We start from the raw sequence: 18,840 nt of genomic DNA on the forward strand, positions 1-18,840 counted from the left end.
ACCAAATAAACAAGATGTAATATGTGGATAAGTGACGTTTAGAGATGCATAGCCAGGAGAGCTATTTCCAGTGTAGCTTTTAAGCTCGGCTAAGCTAAGGTAGCTTACCGGTCTCCTGGCTGGTCATCGATTAGAACAAATAAGCAAAAACCACGGCCACCATCTTATTAAATAATCAAATAGATCCCTGTCACAAGCTCTCACAGTCTGAATGGTCTCTTTTCAGTTCGCTTAATTTCTCTGATGAACTTTTAAAAAAGGCAACTAAATATAACAGTGACCTGAAACAGAGAGAAGCAGCGAACCCAGCTCCTGTTAGAGTTTGTATTTGAAATGTGAAAGTTATTTAAAATACCAAATCGCAGTGTGAGCACAAGGACATGTTTCTTCATTCGATTAAAAGGAAAGAAGGGTCAGTAGATCATAGTTTTACTTGATGACTACTTACAAAACAACTATTTCTTTATAAAGCTGACATTGACATGGAATGAATAAATATGAATAATGAATATATAAATCCCTCCTGTGTTAGTTTTGATAGAAAGAATCTCAGTGCAGAACCTTCAGTAAACCTGTTTAAGCACTGAAGAGCACCACAGTGTTTTTATCAAGAGTGCAATGATGCTTTTCAAAGCTGCGTTACACAACCTTGAGACTTGTGAGTCTGTGCATGTGTTTGTGTGAGTTGTTTTGAGGCCGATCCAAGAGCCGAAGCCAAAGGAGAAGAAAAGCGAAATCCTGTTTCAGTCATGGGCCGAGGCTGCGTGCTGCATTCAAAGTCGAGCTGCTTTTGAAACTGTTTGTGCGTTTCAGGAGGAGATGAACCGAGGGAAGCCCAACTGGGAGCACCTGAGCGAGGACCTCCATGTCCTGATCACAGTGGAGGACACACACAACCGGGCCAAGATCAAGCTCCAGCGGGCCATCACCGAGGTCAAGAAACTTCTCGTGCCCGCTGTGAGTATCTGTCCCAAAAAACAAACCCCCTTTCCCAACAACAGCGTCGGATATCACAGGCCGGACTGATGGAAGAGCTGTGTGTGACTGGATGAGGGTTCACTGTGTTGGTATGCATGGAAGGGGGAAGGGGATCATCGGTCCAAAAAAAAAAAGAGTGTGTGAGTGTTTGTGTCCTTTTTTGTGTTTTTGTGTGTGTGTGTGTCTGTGTGTATGAGAGTGAGTATGTGTAAGGAGTTAGGGTAATTAGGGTACACACATAAAGGGGGTTTCCATGGTAACCCCGGGATGTTTGAAAGGCTGAGGGAATGAATGGAGAGTCTGTTCACTCGTTCTCCCCACTCCATCACTCCTTTCACTTGTTCACAACTCACTTCATTCCCAACTACTGGCTACAGTACTCCTTTTTCCTCTCCGCTTTTTTTTTTTTTTTTGTCTTGTTGTCCACACAAGAGGACATTTTGATTGCGCTCCTCAACATTTCTCACATTCTCCGGAGCCCACCTACCTCCCCCCCACATCCCCCCCAACCCCCCACAGCCACACATACATACATGAAAACATAATGACGAATTGAAAATGGGCATATAGACGACCCCGCACTCTCAACATTACCCCCGAGTGACACACAAGCACACGTAGCACATATTTTGAAATCACAAGACTATTCTCTCCTCTCCCCCCCCCGCATTATTTCCAACAATAGAAACAGACTGAAAGGATCAGCAGGGTGATTTCTATCGCAGCAATCAGCCGTCACTTCCCGCTTCAATCACAACCTCGGCCCTGGTTGTAGGAAGTGACTGCAAGTGAACCACCCCCCTGTTAATCTATGTTTGTGCATGTGTGAGTGTGAGTGTGGCTGCTAAAGTTAACGATGTGTGTTAGTTTAACCCGAACGACCTTGCTCACCAACTGTAAATCAGTCAAGCTTCTCACCGAGCGGTAACAGGAGCTAAGAAGCTAGCGGCTGTGACACCGAATATGACCCGTGTGGTAGAGCGGCCGCAGCCAAGGTCTGTTCAACTCCACTGCAAACGTTTAAGAAAGAAAAAGAAAAACCTTCTTTCTCTTTTGAAATCATAATCTAATCATAATTATTCCCAGTGTATTGTGCCGTCGGATGACTCATTGACCGGCCGCTCACAAGAATGAGTTGATTCAAGCGGCTGAATGACCGTCCCTGTGCTGCTGTGCTTGTGTTGGTGCAGGCTGAGGGGGAGGACAACCTGAAGAAAATGCAGTTGATGGAGCTCGCCATTCTCAACGGAACCTACAGAGACGCCAATGTCAAAATGCGTAAGGATGACATCACAGTTAGCATGTGTAGGAGGGTCTGTGGGTGACAAAGGAGGGCTCTCGGTACAGGAGTCCACTGTATATACGAACAATGCCTCTGTTTCCTTTTGTTAAATAGACTGTTTGTCCTCTCCTCTTCTTCCCTGTGCGTTGCTCTGTGTGTGCTCGCGTGTGGGGGGGCGTGTGCATACTTGCGATATCGCATGTTCTTGCGCCGCGCAGCCACCGCCGCCTTCCAGCTAGGGAACCCTCAGGCGCCTCGGATCATCACAGGCCCGACGCCCGTCCTGCCTCAAGGCATGCGCAACCCCGCCCCCGTCAACACACAGACCCTCATGCCCCTGCTCCGTCAGATCCAGAGCTCCGCCCTCGTGCCGGGTGGCAATCAGCACCCGGCGCTGGTGCAGCAAGGGCCCGAGTCCGGAATCATCTACACGCCCTACGACTACCCCTACACACTCACGCCCTCCATATTGGAATACCCCATGGACTCAACTGGAGTATTAGGTATGTCACCTCGAAAGTCCATCACTGTCATAAATAGTCAATGGATGTATTGTGAGAACTGGATACTGAGCCCCGGAAGTGACTCGTAAAAAATTTGCTTTTCTAAAGTCTGGGTTAGTTTTACAAACTTTAATCTTCACGGTTTGAATCGTCAGTCACTCGTAATGGATCACAATCATTTATTGCTTCCGTCAACACGATTTGCGCCGAAGTTACTTATATTTTAAGTTACATATATTTTAAGTTACTTATATTTCACCTTTAAAACCACTGATCTGCATTAATTTTGTGGCAGATTTGTCCGAATAACTAGCAAATATTTTCTCTCTCCTTCTATCTCAGGACGTTACATCTATTTCCAACACAACAGGTTGGTGTTGACTTAAATATTCTTGAATAAAGTACATTTAGAGAAACTTTTTATCGGAGTGTTGCAGAAAGTTAGAAATAACCCAACGTGGATCTGTCCCCTGATCCTGTAGTTTTTGTATAATCCTGCTGACAAACAAACCGATGCATTAGAAAACTTTGGCTTTACCGAACAAAACTCAACTCAACTCAAACCCAGACAGTAAAAACGTATATGACGAGTGCTCGAGGCGTCGGGGGTGTGATTTTTATCGATGGAACAATCTGGTGGCTGTATCCAGCTCTCGTAATACATCCACGGCACATACTGCTGCATGCAGAAGCTCATTGCTGGCCTAACAGTCTCTTCTCCCTGTGTTTTTGCAGGTATGGCTTTCCCAACCAAAGGCTAAGCGATAGCAACCCTTCCTAGCACACACACGGACTGGCTTGCAGAGAGACCCCCCCCCCCCACACCCCACTCAAAAAAACAACATGCTTGTCCCGCAGAGCAAACGCTCAGAGTCGCTCGTACTTTTAGAACGACAGGTTCCTCGACAGTCATTCAGTAGTCAAGTGTCCATTCCTGTTCATTTCCTCTTTGTATTAGCAGACTAGTGTTGTGGTGTGACAGCTACTTAACGTTTTTTAATAGTCCAGCTTCCGCTTATAATTTTAACACATTTTTAGTGAGCCCGTAGATATTTTAGCGCTGCTGTTTGTGATTTAATATATGTTAAAGCTTATTTTGATCACAGAGCTATAGAGTGACTTTACTTACAGCCGATGTTGAATCTACTAGTGAAGCCTAGTCAGAGATTAGCGGTTTGGATTAATATTTTCTTTTAGGTAAAACAGAAGACCACAAAACGACGAAGAACAAAAATTCCGTCTCTTATAATCGAGACGTCTTTATTTTTGCTAATTTTTTTCACCTTCAGCCTTGAACACTTTGTAAATTCCTGGTTTCACTGATGTTGGTGCCATGGGTGGACTTGTTTGATGTCTTTCTGATGAGTAACCGTCTGTGTTCTGTTTTGGCGATTTGTCAATGGCTGTTAGCAGGTGCCATGACCACTAAGGTACGACGCCACGACAAGAGAATCCATCCTTACCAAAGGGTAGTGACCACAGACAGAGGTTAGTTAGCTCACCAGCCACTTTATGTGTACGTGTGTGTGTGTGCGTGTGTGTTAGCGTGTGTGCATGCAGACCAATGGACCAATTTCAGTTTACATGTGTCTGTAATACGGCATGCCATAAAAAAAAAGAAGAAATAACTGAATCCGATGAAAATGGTCACACGCTGAAGCAGCTTCGGTGTAAAATGTGAAACAGTGTTTGTTGCAGTGGAAGTGAAGTGAGTGAGCAGATTGGGAGGAACCATGTTAGAGGTCACGGCTGCAGCGGTTATCTGTGCTCGCCGGGACCCTCTCAATTAGAATGGATCGCTCCGTTCATGTGACTCGGTCCTCGTGACTCCGGATTTGGAGTCCTCTCTCGGAAACTTTTTTTTTCTTTTCTACCTTTTTGTTGTTGTTTATCTCCTCATTACTTCTTTTTAACCCTACGAATACTGTGGGAAGTTTTTATTTATACCCAATTCATTCCAGTAGACTTCCACAAATGTTTCTTTTTTTTATTATTATTATGAATTAAATCCTGTGTTGTGCCCAATGACTATATGACACTTAAAGTAACAGTGATTGTCTTGTTCTGAAGGTCATTCAATTCAACATGATCTTCGGTTTTTACTACTAAAACACAGCGTGTGATAACTACTGAAGTCTGTGTTACAAGCTCTTTTGTATGAGATACTGTTGTTTGTGGTCTTATCAGTCGCCCACTGGACTTGATCATTGGGGCTGTTTACATCTTTCATATATTTCCTAGCCAGAGTGGTGCTGTTACCATGTATTTAGCTGCAAAATAAATTTGTATATAGGGATTTTAAGGATTTAAGTGCTTATATGAAGCTTATGGAACAAGATCGCTTGGAAATACTTGTAGTATTTTTTTTAGGTTTTTTTAGTTTGTACATTTTTTTTATTTTTGTTTGTATGGTATGCTTTTTATAGATGAAGTGTCTCCATGTAAACTTCAAACTTTATTCAAAGTGTGTAGCTACTACTGTTTTAGTCACCGCGACGGTGGCAGTGAAGGCAGTGTTATACTCTGTGTATTTAAGACGAGGCGACCTTCTCGATTCTCGCGCCCTCGTGACTGTTTTATGCAATAGAAATGGACTAGCTAGCTACAATGTGTGTGTGTGTGCGTGTGTGCGAGCGGTGGCGCTCCTGTTGTACACAATGGACAAAAAACACTAAAAGGCAATAAAGATGACTATTGAAGAAAAAAAACTCAAAAGAAAACCAAAGCCTCTAAATTCTTGTAGCTAGTCTGTCTACTGTTAAATTGTTTCTCTAAAATCACCATCTCTTAACCTCTCATCGCCGGCTCTTACGGCGCCTCTTTGCTGACTCTAGCCATTGGCCGCTCTTTCTAATCCCTCATGGCAAACTGATCAAAACCATAATCAATAATCAGTTGCTGTTAATCACCAAGATCTTACGCCCCCCCCTCCTTCCGCTAAACAATACCTCCACTTGTCAGTTAAACCAAAGTATTTCTGAGGCCCAGACATTTTTCTTTGGACGTAAAAGGTCAGTCTCTCCCCCACACGGAACCATGCTGTCTCCCTCTCTGTCCATGGTTTCACTGTCTGTCTGTGCTAGACGTAGCCCAGCTAGCATGAGTAGTATCACTATAGCAGCGGTCACGGCAGAGGCGGAGTCGTCTCCTTTCAAACGCCTTGATGAGCACGCGCTCGCCGCACAGCGCCCGTTCCGAGCATCACCACCTGGGCTGATGTGAGTCCCTGGAACGGCTGCACGGGCTCATGAAGGTGTTTGCGGCTCTGATGTAATCCCCCTCATGCTGTGTGACTGCCGTAGATCTGCCTTGTTGTCAACCCTGACGCCACTAGCTGACACTAATCTCTCTTCTACCTTTTTTCTTTTTATGTCCCCTTCATGTGCCCTTTTGTTTCCTTTCCACGTCTTGTCCGTCTCTGTCTGTCTAACTCTAGCTGCCACGGCAACTAACCCATGACCCCTTGACCTTCTGACATTTCCGCCCACTGATGACCCGCCCATCTCTGCCTGCTGGCGCGCTCATTGGCCCGCGGCCCCCGCCACTCCCTCAGCTCAGCCAACCGGAGGCCGGCACACTGGGAACAGCCCGGCTGCTACTGTCTTAACCGACCAACCAGACGACAGCGATCATGGGAATAAACCTCAGGACCACGCCCATCACCAAGTCCTAACTTAAACTTTACCAAATGTGCCTTCCTTAAGAAACTCCAAAGCCAATCGATGAATTTTTTTTATATAACAGGTTAAAACCCAAGTCTCTGCCACCAGTGGACTTTATAGAACACGGGCCCTAAACTGGTGAAGGCCCATTAAACTAAACCTGAGCTGTGCCAATCTGTCTGTGAGCTCCTCGACCTTCAGTCCATGTCAGGCAATAATAATGACTCTATTAATAACTATACTGATAATGATCGTAATTTTACTTATCCAGCACCCCCCCCCCCCCCCCCTATATAAACAGTAAAACTGAAGGGGACATGTGAAGTCTCTTTCCTCAGCGGGCACCTCGCACTTTTTTTACACTAATTGCTTGTTTCTTTTCGGCCCAACGTGCATAAAACGTTGATTGGTGTTGAAATGGTTCATATATTAACAAGCTTTCCCTTTTGTATTGTTACACCAAACCCGGAAGGGGACATTTTCTGCAGCATTTTCCATATTTGAAAAGAGAAGAAACGTCCCAAAGCGACAGGTGCTCGGCGAGGAAAAGTGGAAGAGCTTCAAAATCCCAAATGTCGAAGTATCTCTGAGTGTTTTGTTTTTTTAACCAGGCGACAGGGTATAAATGCGGAGCCTGTACAGTGCAGTCACCAGCACACAGAGGGGAGGTCGCTCTTCTTTTGTCTGAATCTCCAGGACTGTAACACAGCGATGCCTTTAGCCTTGTTCACACTACAGTATTGTCTGAGCTTGAACAACAGTGCCTTTATTTATTCAGTGCCACGGAACAATGTTACACCTAAATCTTTTATCACCGCGCCGCTGCGTTGTGCCCAGCATGAAATCATTGTCATTTTTTTGGGGGTGTATGCAGATTAATTAGCGCTGCAGGAAACGTGTCACGGCTTAATCATCGTTTCAGTTTTTTTTTTTTTATGGCTTCACATCCAGAACCACTCAATTCAGATTTTAGTGCCAAAAAAAATCCAGCGGCTCATTTGAATTAGAAGTGTGGTGCAGTAGAGAAGCAGATAAGTTGATGTGAGGTGTGGATGCCTCCGGAGAACAGTGTTAAAGTTTGTGTTAAAGTTTGTTTGTTTATTTGGCTCGTTGTTTTGTTAGATGAAGTCGTCCATATATACGTATACAGTTTATTTTTGCATGTGTATCCGCTATCCCCCCCCCCCCCCAAGTGGGTGTGGTGCACTTTTTACAAACACAAGCCAACTGGTGCCTTGAAATAAAAATAATAATAACAACAAACCCACAAAATGCCGTAACGTCTGTAACATGTTTATAATGTATTTTTATATTTTATTTTGTACATGAATATAACATTAAACAACCTTTTCAGATAAGAAACACCATGCCTTATTACGGAGAATAATTTGACAAGTACAAATATCCTTCATGTGTCATTTGCAGTCATTCTCAGTGTCGGGGGGGGGGGGGGGACTGATGTTCTCTGTTATAACTCCTCTGAGATCTCAGCGCTTGCCTCCTGTGCCTTCTGTATCCTATACATGTGACAATTAACAGTATTGTACAACTTTAATCTACTCTCCAAGTGTAGGTTACTAACTGTTACCACTCCTGTGATTATTAACCACTTTAATGAGATCTGTCTCTGCTTTGGATTCCTGCTGTCTAAAAAAAAAAGAGAATTTGAAAAATGTGTGTGTTGGGACAATGAAAGTTTTAACTTTTAAAGTATTCTGAGCAGGAATAACTCTTTGTACACTATTAAACTCATAGTTGTAAAACTAACCAAAACTTTGTCGCTTTTTCTCTGCAGCTCTTAATTATGCAAATCAGCTTCCTTTCTGCATACTAATCACCAAACACTCCTTAGACACAGAGGAACCGGCTACACAAAAAGCCATGGCGGATACTTTGGACAAAATGCAGGGAAAAGGCCACAACATGTTTTTTTCCCCTGGCTTCTTTTGCTTCCTCTGCTTTTTAAGTGGACATTGCAGACATTGATGTGTGCAATAAGAGAACAAAACACACCCAACTCACCATGGTTCCTCAGAGGCATGCGCATGTATAACAAGGAGGAAGGGGGGGGGGGGGGTTCAGGTTTTTGGAGGAGTAGATGGCTTGGGAATTGAAGGGAAATTGATTGCACAAGCTCGCCCTCAAACATCTGCAGAGTAAATATTGCAAAGCATCGACTCCCTGACGTCTCTGCAAACCTACAACTAATAACCCACATGTGTCATTGCAGCTACATTGGTTTTTTTAATCGTACTTTTTTTTATTTCTCAGGGTGCACTGAATGAAAGTGAAAAACACAAAGAGGGCCATTTGACACTTGAAGTTAAAAGCTAAATCTTCCCTTTAAACAACACATTTCAAGTTTTCTCACACTCACACTCTCTCACACACACACACAAAGGGGAGAAAAAAGAAGAAGGGAGAATCACATGGGGGTTTCCGTGGTTAATGCAGCAGTGGGTGGCTCATTCGTCCTCTCCCTGCCCTTCCTGCTTCCATTGTGGAGTTGTTGGGGTGATATTGAACTTCAGGCTTGGAGTTGAGCCTGCGCCGTGGCCTCAACCCCAGCCCCTTGATCACAGAGAGAGAGAGAGAGAGAGAGAGAGAGAGAGAGAGAGAGGACAGAATGTGACCGCAGCTGACAATCCTCTGGACAGGAAGAAGCCAGAGTGGAAGATAGCAAAAGAGAGAGAGAGAGAGAGAGAGAGAGAGAGAGAGAATAAAAAAGAGATATGTTGTGTATAGGGATGGGTGGTGGTCCGTGCGTGTGCTTTTAAATGGGTGTGGACTCCTTTCTCCGTTTTTCCCATTTCTAAGTCAAGTTTTGCATTTTTTCCTCTTGTTCCCCAAATCTGGTATGAAACACTCTTCAAGCATCTGGAAATGCATTCTGCAGTCAGCTCTCTCACCATTTGCACAGACTGGGGCCCAGAGCTCCCAGCGCCTTCAAATCCCAGTGTGTGTGCATGGGCGTGTGCGACGAGAGAAGACAGGTTGATTTACATTGCTCTGTATGCACGGCGTTCTCCACATAATGAACAACTCCAGATTTTTTCCCGCTAGCTCGGTAAATATTTGACGACCGAGCATCAGTGTAATGATTTTTAGCCGAGTGACAGCGGCTGGAGTCTCATGAGCTGCAGGGAAACGGCTCAAAAGTTGTATTTCAAAACCCCTCTCTCTCTCTCTCTCTCTCACTCTCTCTCTCTCTTGTCCTCTTCCCATGTAAATAAGGCCAACTCCCCCTAACTCCACACACCCCTCCGAGGCAGTTTAAAGACCCAACACTGTCTTCCTGTCTCCTTGACGACTGGCATACACTGGGGTCCTGTCGAGGCCTCTCTGTCTTTTGTGTTTGGGAGCTCAGAGAGACAGAAAGAAAGAAAGAGAGCGAGGGAGGAGAGGAAGGAGAGGATGAAAACAAGAGTCGCTGAAAAAAAGATAACAAAGATGACATCATGGCCTATTTTATCCCACAACTGAGAGTTTGGTTCGCGGCCCAGCGAGGATGACGATGGTGGGGATGAGGAGGATGGGGACGACTAGCCAGAGGCACAAAATGGGTGGCAGGGACAGTCTGAGAGGGAGAAAGAGGGAGGAGGGGGTGAGAGGGAGAGAGAGAGAGGGAGAGAGAGAGAGGCCCAGGGGCTGAATGGGGCATTGTGGGAAAGACAGTGGGCACACTGGGCAGTAACACAGAGAACACTAACTCACAGATCATGCCAGAGAGTCTGAAAACACCCACACTGGGCGACAATGGCAAACTTCATCGCTCCACTTGGCCCCTTCTGAATACACACATACAATGGCAGAATCCAAATAAGATGCTCTGTTATTCGGGAAATTCAACACACTAAATTCCTTCAGTGGCTCTGTCCCTTTGACCAGCAGCAGATGGCCGGGGCTGCGTGAGCGTGCGTGACCGTGCGTGTGTGTGTGTGTGTGTCTGTGCGTGTGTGTGTGTGTGTGTGTGTGCGGCCTCGTCTCCCCGGTTGCATCAAAGCCTCGGTGGCCACGCAGGCATGAAGAAGGTGGAGGGATGGAGCAGTTCGAGGCCTGGTAGGTGTCACATGGAAGTTATTAAACCGACCTCCTTCAATTAAATGCAAACAGCGTCGTGTAAATCAGACCCCAGATCGGTTCTGGGTGCATGGGAACAGATTTAACCAAATGAGTCAATTAAATCAGGCCTAATTAGAATGAGGTCTGAGGAGCAGCAGCAACTGGTTTGACCCTTTCTGCAGCTCGTCGCCACCACTGGCTCTCTGCTGCCTCCCAGTGGAGCGTCAGGGGACCTCCACCCTCTGTCTGATGGGATTTACAGTAAACTGCAACAGGTCACGAGCACAGGGTGAGACGACGGAAGAGCCGAGACGATGAGTTCATCAACGGAAAACTTATGCAAAAAAGGCAAAGCGTTTGTATTAGATTCTAAAATATGAGCTTTTTATTGTGTTTTAAATTATTTTCTGGGACTTCAAAAAAGTGCATTGTGATATACTATACTGATAAAATAGATATTGCATCTTATCATGAATAATGTCAACTTAATTATATCCCCATCCAATTTTAATGATTTTTAGAATAATTTCTATAATGTTTAGATCTAATATAGTCGTAAAACCTGATAGGTGTCACATGGATTCATTTTTTATATTTTTATATGATGTTCTTGGATTATTTCTGTCGTGCTGTTTCTGTATAAATACTTCCGCAAGTTTCTTTGTATATCTATACACAGACCGGAGTTTTTCATACCATCGTTGTTTGTAAACTGTTCAATAAAGGTATTTTCATATTTATTTCATATATATATAATTGAGGTGAAAGTGGGTTCTGTTCTGTTCACTTACCATGAAGCTGGACTCCTCAGTGCAGTCAGGTCCTCACGCCTGTTACAAAGAGCATGTGTATGTTATTTAAGACCTGATAATATGGAGTCGATTTCCTTGTGTTCTCAAACATACCTGGCCAAATAACTTGATTCTGAGTTTATTAGGGCCCGAGCACCTCCGGTGGGAGGCCCTGTTGAAATTGAAAGGATTACTCTGAGCATTTTTCAACGTGCTCAAAAAGTTGTAAAACTTTGAAGCAAATGAGAAAGTGGTGAAAATTCACGTATTCTGGAGAATTTGGAAATGGGCGTGGCAAAATGGCTCAACAGCGCCACCTACGGAAAAGCCCCTCATTTAGCATTCACTGATCCTCACGAAAATGAGGATAGTTGTGTATCATGACCAGATGCACAAAAAAGCCTCAAGGACCATTATGAAAAACGCGACAGAAAGCCCGCCATTTTTGATTTAGTGGCCATTTTGGTCATATTCCATATTTTTACTTTGATGTACTTGTTGTACAGCTTGACATCCACAAAGACACCATGACTTAAAATCATAGCGCCACCTGCTGGCTACAGGAAGTGAAGCCTTTATCCTTGCTGTAGAGCTTAAAACGCATGCTAGAGTTTAAGACGTGCGCTTGGTCATCGATCGCTCTCTCTTCCCCGACCGCAACATACTTGAAATCGCCTGTGCTCAGGGCCCGTTAGTGCTACAACGTAGCCCTAGTTCTATTTGTATTTATCATACTTTACAGTGCCTGACATGTACATGTACTTAAGTAAAACGTCTACTGGAGCTTCTTTTTAAAAATACTTTTACCTCAGATGACATTATTTTTTTCAATGAAACAATTAGAAGTCTTGAAGTGAGTCTCAGGAGAAGCGTGAATCTTCAGTCTGCTTCATTTTGTGTTTAAGGAGAATAAACAAACAGATCAGCTGTTGTTGTTGTTGTTGACATCTTCCTCAAACTGTCAGTTACACAAACAGCTGCCACATATGTCTCCTTCACTCTTGACTCAACAACTGACTCCAGATTTGTGGTGACATTGTGTTATTGGACTTTAAAATAAGTTCAACTCTACGGATAATTAATTGCGAGGAAGTTTTCTTCTCAGTTCCGGGGGGTGTCGCTTGTTTCTGACGTCACGACGCAGCGCAGAGTGTGACGTCGGTCCCCAGCAGAGGAGCGTGGAGCTGGAGGTCAGAGACGCGATGAAAACACGAGTTCCGTCCTTTCTTAAGCCAGAATCGTGAGTTTTCACGTAGAAACTTCCACCGGGATTCTCCAGACCCACAGTGAGAACCGTGCGTGTCCGTGTCCGTGGGTCCTGCATCGTGTCGTCGCGGATTCCCCGTGTTACAACATCAGCTAGCCGAGCCGGTGGCAGCTAGCTTAGCCCCTTCCAGGCTCCAGGCTTCTCCAGGTGACCCCCGGAGCTTCACACCGTTCTAACCATGGACAACAACCCGTCAGGACCAGGGGGATCGAAGGGAGGCCTCGGGAGTCTCTTCGGTGGCGGGGCCCCTGAGTACTCCAACACGGAGCTCGCCGGTGTCCCGTGTAAGTGTCTCATGTAATCGGCTGTAGCTGCAGTTAGCATTGATGCTAACATCTGTTCAAAGATGCCAGGCCTGTAAATCAATGTAAATACAACAGTTTATTTCATTCATCGACCAAACACAACAATTTAAATGCACGACATCCTAAACCTTGACTGAAAAGGAGCAGAAAGAAGAATAATCTTATATAATCTGCTCCTCTCTAACACACATAAACTATATAAGAAATCAATAACTTTGAACATGACAAAACTTAATTAATTCAATATTTAATTGGCTTTAATTGTTTTTTATAGAATGTTTGTTTTAAATATTTATTTTAATGTATAACTAATGTGTTATAATGTCATTTCAGTGACGGGGATGAGCCCTCTGTCCCCGTACCTCAATGTCGACCCTCGTTTCCTGGTCCAGGTAACACAAAGCTGTGTTCTTGCAGTTTTCTTGAGGTACTTCTGTGTATTTTTGTCTGTTTGTATCTGTAAACACTTTGTTAATGTTGTGTTTCAGGACACAGATGAGTTCATTCTGCCCACAGGCGCCAGTAAAACCAGAGGACGGTTTGAACTGGCTTTCTTCACCATCGGAGGCTCCTGCATTACTGGTTAGTCAAAATTAACACCTGTGACCTTCATAATAAAGCTCAGACCTTTATTACATTGTACTTGAAGTATTATTTAAACAAGAATATATGAACAGAAACTACAAAGTCCTGCATGTTTACATGGTTCTAACATAATTTTAAAACTTTATTAATGATGCAAGAATGTGTGAACACCCTTTTACTGTTGTAGCCGATTGAGGACGTCTTACCTCGTTTAATCCTTTGGCTTTTTTGGGCTGCTATTTGTTAAGTATATTTTAATAACAATTTTATAGCCCTGTGCCCCAAACTGTTAATTAAATCCAACCAGCACAGAAGTATAAAGGGAAAATAGTGCTCAATAAGTTTCCTTTAGCATTTCTTTCTTTGGTTTTGGCTTCAGGAGCAGCATTCGGAACTGTGAACGGTCTCAGGATGGGCCTGAAGGAGACCAGAGATATGGCCTGGTCCAAACCTCGTAATGTTCAGTGAGTAGAGAGAGACAGAGTTCAGGGCACGAGTAGTTGTGTCCCTTGTGTTGCACCTGAAGTGTCTTTACCCGTCCTCTAAACGTTTGCTTTCTCTCTCCAGGATTCTGAACATGGTGACCAGGCAGGGTGCTTCATGGGCCAACTCGCTGGGCTCTGTTGGTAAGTCAGAAGAAAATCATGGTTTTTTGTTGATCTTCAGTTTCCTTTTATGGAGTCACTGTTAGTTGATCTACTTCTGATGCAGTGAATGTCTCTTTGCCTCCTCAGCGTTGTTGTACAGTGTGTTTGGCGTGGCGATCGAGAAAGCCAGAGGAGCAGAAGATGACATCAACACAGTGACTGCTGGGACGCTGACTGGGATGCTCTTTAAATCAGGAAGTAGGTGTTTTGTTTTTTTACTGCTTGTATATTTGCAAGTAATGAATGTCCACTGCGCCTGGTTATGACCTCAGACTGTAACTATTTGCATGTGTTTTTAATCTGAGCACACAGCTGGTTTTCATAAATCCACATCTCTCCCATTGAAAGGTTATGGTTATCAACTTCTTACTTCAAATGAGATTAGTTAAATCTCATTTACCCGAAGAAAGAAACCATAACATTTGTTGCAGATCCAGGAATGTTTTTCACTTTCTTTAACATTAGATGTTCATCCGTGGTTTCATCACTCATCCTGTCTCTGCTTTGTGTTCCCAGGTGGATTAAAGGCTGTCGCCCGTGGAGGCCTGGCGGGTTTGGCCTTATCTAGTGCCTACGCTCTCTACAACAACTGGGACCGCATCACCGGCTCCCCATCATCCTCCAGGCTGTACTAACCTTCCTCCCACACATCTGCTTCAACGCCAGGGCCAAACATCTCTCCAGGACACAGCCTTTCACCACAGCGCTAAGAGGAAATAGACTCTGGTCAAATGCAGTGTGCTTTCCAGTGCGAGGTGGCCCCAGTCCGCTGGTTTTCCACCAATCGTCCGCTTCCCTTTTCCTGGAGCATTCTGGGAATTCAAAAAAATGTGTCTGAAAAAGACGTCATAAAAATGTGGACTACATTCCACCGGAGATCCAGATGTAGACCCCCCCGACAGAACCTCTCCCTTCATCTGTCTCTAATCCTCTGAGGTTAACCTGTCACTGATCACTGAGGATGGTACAGAGGTGCGTCACCTCTTTATCTTATCGTTTATCGGAGACATGTCTTCTCTGATGCTAGTGTTGAAATGAGTGAACCCATGACCTGTGGGTTTGAGCCAATTATTAGTTTGTAAATGAATTGTGACATCTGGTGTGTGTCTCACCGGAGGAATTTCAGTGGATCCATGTTCCCAATGTCGGACTGAACGACTCTTCTATTGTGCAAACGCAGAACAAAGCCTTACGGTCAGTTCTCCTCTGGTATTTATTAAAGAGTATCTGCAGTGGGGTTTGTTTTACTGAGCAAAGAATAAACCGCTGTAACGCTGTACTGGGAGTGTGTGTTGATCCTGTGTCTCCATCCAACACACTGTAAAAACATGAATAAAGACAAAAAGGAAATGTTCACCAAACGTTTTGCCTCTAAGCTGATTTATTGTGCAAAGTTGACTGGATCTAAAGGTGTTGAGTCGTATAAACTGTGCAAGTTAAACATTTATTTACAACTTGAAGTGGTTGATGTTTAAGTTCCAGTAATGAAACGAAAAGTGAGGCTCGGAGACATCGAACATACAACACAGCTTGTGCTTTCTGAGTCCTGTGGTCGTCTTAGTGCAGGAAGAAGTCCCTGATGCGCGTCGCCTCAATCCAGGGGATGTAGGCGGCGGTGCGGGTGAACACGCTGGGCTTGTTCTCCACGGTGCAGCCGATGGGGCCGAAGCTCACCACGCCATGCACCTCCCAGCGGTCGCGACCCAGCTGGCAGAGCAGAGGACCGCCAGAGTCGCCCTGGAGGAAGAGGAGGGTGCACATGAAATTTCAATTCTCACCACGACCATCAACATTCATACCTGTAGCCATTGAGCCGTCATACCTGGCAGGCAGCCGGTGGACCCTCAGTGTCCCTGAAGCCGGCACAGATCATGGAGTCCCGGACCCGGTCGCCCCAGAATTTCTTCTGTCGACAGGTCTTGAAGTCGATGATGGGGAGGCGAGCTTGATTCAAGGCTTCTGCCAGAGACACATTCTCCTTCCCGCCTGCAATTAGTTCAAAGGACAATATTTAACCACTTACAGCCACAGTTTGACTTTGACATCCACTCGTCTTCCTCTTTTCTCTTTTCCACCCCCCTCCACTCACCCCGGGTGTCTCCCCAGCCCGTCACCCAGCAGTAGTGTCCCGGCTTGAGGCTGGTCTGCTTGCGCGGCAGGCAGGCGTAGCGGATATGGTTCGACGGGAGGATGTCGGTGGCAGCCTTCACCAGGGCGATGTCCTGGTCCAGCTCGCTGTGAGCCGGATAACGGAAGTTCTCATGGCGGTAGATTCTCTTCACCGGGAAGATCCTCTCTGGTGTCTCCGAACGCCGGAGCTGGTGCTTCCCCAGGACAATCCTCCAGCTCCCAGCATCTTCAGCTTTACCCCTGAGAGAATGAAGAGTTGTTGATTTATGGTCTCAGCTTGTACTGTGTCATCAAACTATCTTAATTTCTTAAGGTTAATGTGTTTCTTACTTCTGGAAGCAGTGAGCAGCAGTGAGGACCCAGTTCTTGTGGATGAGAGTTCCTCCACAAACATGCATGTAATGTTTACTTCCTCTGGGACGAACCTATGAGAGAAAGAACCAACTTTAATTTATCAGTTACACCTTCAGGATGTTTTACACTGAAAAACCCCTTCCTGCTTTGGTTGTGATGCCTTAAACCAACATTTCCTCACATCTCATAAGATTCTCTGACCTAAACCCAGATCAGTGAATTCATTGATTTAATTATTTGTCCTTTAGATTGTCTAATTATTATAAACTTTAAATATGAATTAAACCAAATTAAATTAAATACATGAATACGGAACTCTAAATTCTTGTGTAAAATATCTAGCCTCAATTGATAGTGACAATTAAAGAATCCATGCACACTATATATTTATATATTTGACGACAGATACCAAATATATCTATACACTATAACTATGTTTATATGTATATATTTATATAGTTTATCATTATCAGATGACTTAAGAACTGATAACCAAATATCAACAAATAATTTAAACTAGTGTTTTGTGAGAGTTGTTATACTATTAAATTATCTTATGAGTTGCTGGTGTACTAAAATACGACAATATGTGGATTTTCTTTGTTTTATCAATTTGAATTGAACCTTTTGTTTTAGACAGTTGATAAGATAAAATAAGATAAAACTGTTCATTAACATCACTTCGGAAACACCTTTTGTAATTACCTTTTTTTCTACTATATTCAGATTATACTCTCGACAGATGCACCGAAGCAGCCCTAGAAAGAATTTAACATATAGCAAATGTGCATTTTTACAAGAGGGAGGTGCACGTGTGATATTGTTATGTCGTCCTTGGTGTGAACCCCTTCTCCAGGTTCTTTAACCGCTGACCCGGGACAGGTTTACCTGCAGAGAGACCTGCCAGGGCCAGGAGTGAGGTCTGGCCTCGTTCCCGGACACAATCCGTTCAGCCATGTTGGGTTTGAAATGAGCCATCCCACAATCCTTAGGCCAGTCTGAGGGGAGAGACACCCAAAACAAAGTAAGAAAAGTGTGTTTTTGCTGGAGTGTGTTTGTTTGTGTGATTGCCCTCACCCAATAGGAGGACTTTGTTCTGTTGCTGTAGTCCGGGGTTGAGCGTGTATGCGGCTGCAGGCAGGCATGCCTTGCTCAACAGCAGCGGCAGCAGCAGAGACAGAAAGAGGAGCGGAGGAGGTCCTGGCACAGCCATCGTCTTCCACAGGATCACCGACTGGCACACATCCCATGCTATTTATACACAGGTGCACGTACACACACGCACACCTCCAGGAACAATGAGCCGTGTCACAACAAAGGCCGAACGCTGGATTTTTCTCCTGCAGCTACGAGTTTTCCCCACGGCTCAGAGAAAGGGGATTTCAGGGGCTGGGGTACCATCAGCACTTTCACACACGCGTTAACATGCTCACACGACACATACATGCACACAGGACAAAGGCAACACACAAACAAACACCACGTCGCGTCACATGTGTCACAGCAGTGACACAGCGACCTGAACTTGACCTTTATCTCTGATAGTTCACATCTACTCCATAAACATGACCCAGGAGAAAAGGTGATGTTACCAGTGTGAACGTGAGTTTCATGGATTTCTAGTCATGTCGGTCAATTGAGAGCGTGAGACACATATTATACAACACACAAAAATCATAGTTTACTGATCTTTAGAATTTATGTAACATCCCATGTATTGTATGAAACAGTTTGGAATTAATGGTTGTTTATTTCTTTGTTTGTCAGCAGGATAACACAAAAACTACACATACGAAACGTAATGTTTTGGACGGGACATGGGCCAAGAAAGATCCCATTTAATTATCTTAAATATAAGATATGGATCCCAGAATCTTTGTTTCATCACTTTCTTTAACATCCTGACATGTTTTTGGACATTTTCACAAATTTCCCAGGAAGTAATTGATACATCTTAATGAATATATTTGTGACATGTTGAGGTGACTGAAAATAAAACAATAAAAAAGTAATAAAATAGGAAAACACAAGCAAACTCATGCCCACACACTGAAAATATGTCAACAGTAACAGCAATGGAAGCCACTGGTGACAGGAGCTTTATTTCTACTGTGTTGAATGAGAGAGAATGTGCACGCTCATCTGAATGGCAGCGCCTGAATGGTCACATCTCACCACCATGGTTCACCAAGTTTACATATAACTCAACTCTGTGTGTTCATCAGCGTCTGTTTGTCTGTTTGTTTGTTTGTGTGTATTTGTTTGTTTGTTTGT

The 18,840-nt window shown here is 44.2% G+C and overlaps 3 protein-coding genes across 7 annotated transcripts in view; 2 read left to right on the forward strand and 1 right to left on the reverse strand.

The window, feature by feature from the left end:
* Positions 1–8,457, forward strand: part of qki2 (QKI, KH domain containing, RNA binding 2) — a 15,715-nt gene extending 7,258 nt beyond the window's left edge. The window contains exons 4-9 of one of the 5 annotated variants that reach the window (XR_009924819.1): positions 814–957; positions 2,169–2,256; positions 2,479–2,763; positions 3,106–3,133; positions 3,499–4,251; positions 6,200–8,455. Coding sequence is in view for 4 of the 5 variants with exons in the window: in XM_062414381.1 (XP_062270365.1) it covers positions 814–957; positions 2,169–2,256; positions 2,479–2,763; positions 3,475–3,498; positions 4,174–4,251; positions 6,200–6,222 (642 nt within the window). In the remaining variant the exon portion in view is untranslated. Of the gene's footprint in view, positions 1–813; positions 958–2,168; positions 2,257–2,478; positions 2,764–3,105; positions 3,134–3,474; positions 5,472–6,199 lie in introns of those variants that run through there. The other 4 variants (XM_062414381.1, XM_062414382.1, XM_062414384.1 and 1 more) reach the window with 4 other exon arrangements.
* Positions 8,458–12,410: 3,953 nt separating this feature from the next.
* On the forward strand, positions 12,411–15,443 carry timm23a (translocase of inner mitochondrial membrane 23 homolog a (yeast)). Its single transcript, XM_062378513.1, has 7 exons — positions 12,411–12,829; positions 13,184–13,242; positions 13,339–13,432; positions 13,815–13,899; positions 14,003–14,061; positions 14,170–14,280; positions 14,599–15,443. Exons 1-7 carry the CDS (start codon positions 12,724–12,726, stop codon positions 14,715–14,717), a joined length of 633 nt encoding a protein of 210 aa, XP_062234497.1. The 5' UTR covers positions 12,411–12,723; the 3' UTR covers positions 14,718–15,443.
* A 15-nt stretch (positions 15,444–15,458) lies between these two features.
* zgc:112285 (uncharacterized protein LOC561476 homolog) lies at positions 15,459–17,779 on the reverse strand. The gene is made up of 6 exons (XM_062378512.1): positions 17,644–17,779; positions 17,455–17,564; positions 16,543–16,637; positions 16,172–16,452; positions 15,905–16,068; positions 15,459–15,819 (listed from the first exon to the last, which is right to left on the reverse strand). The coding sequence occupies exons 1-6, from the start codon at positions 17,777–17,779 to the stop codon at positions 15,640–15,642; spliced, it is 966 nt and encodes a 321-aa protein (XP_062234496.1). The 3' UTR covers positions 15,459–15,639.
* Between the last annotated feature and the right edge of the window lie 1,061 nt (positions 17,780–18,840).

Source organism: Platichthys flesus, chromosome 20, assembly GCF_949316205.1.
Source record: "Platichthys flesus chromosome 20, fPlaFle2.1, whole genome shotgun sequence".
Classification (NCBI taxonomy): Eukaryota; Metazoa; Chordata; class Actinopteri; order Pleuronectiformes; family Pleuronectidae; genus Platichthys; species Platichthys flesus.

Coding starts and splice junctions, on each gene's coding strand:
- zgc:112285 (XM_062378512.1), bottom strand. CDS start 17,779: ATGGCTGTGCCAGGACCTCCTCCGCTCCTCTTTCTGTCTCTGCTGCTG. Junction 16,069..16,171: donor GGGCTGGGGAGACACCCGGG/GTGAGTGGAGGG, acceptor AACTAATTGCAG/GCGGGAAGGAGAATGTGTCT. Junction 15,820..15,904: donor GTCCACCGGCTGCCTGCCAG/GTATGACGGCTC, acceptor CTCTTCCTCCAG/GGCGACTCTGGCGGTCCTCT.
- timm23a (XM_062378513.1), top strand. CDS start 12,724: ATGGACAACAACCCGTCAGGACCAGGGGGATCGAAGGGAGGCCTCGGG. Junction 14,062..14,169: donor CAACTCGCTGGGCTCTGTTG/GTAAGTCAGAAG, acceptor TTGCCTCCTCAG/CGTTGTTGTACAGTGTGTTT. Junction 14,281..14,598: donor GATGCTCTTTAAATCAGGAA/GTAGGTGTTTTG, acceptor TTGTGTTCCCAG/GTGGATTAAAGGCTGTCGCC.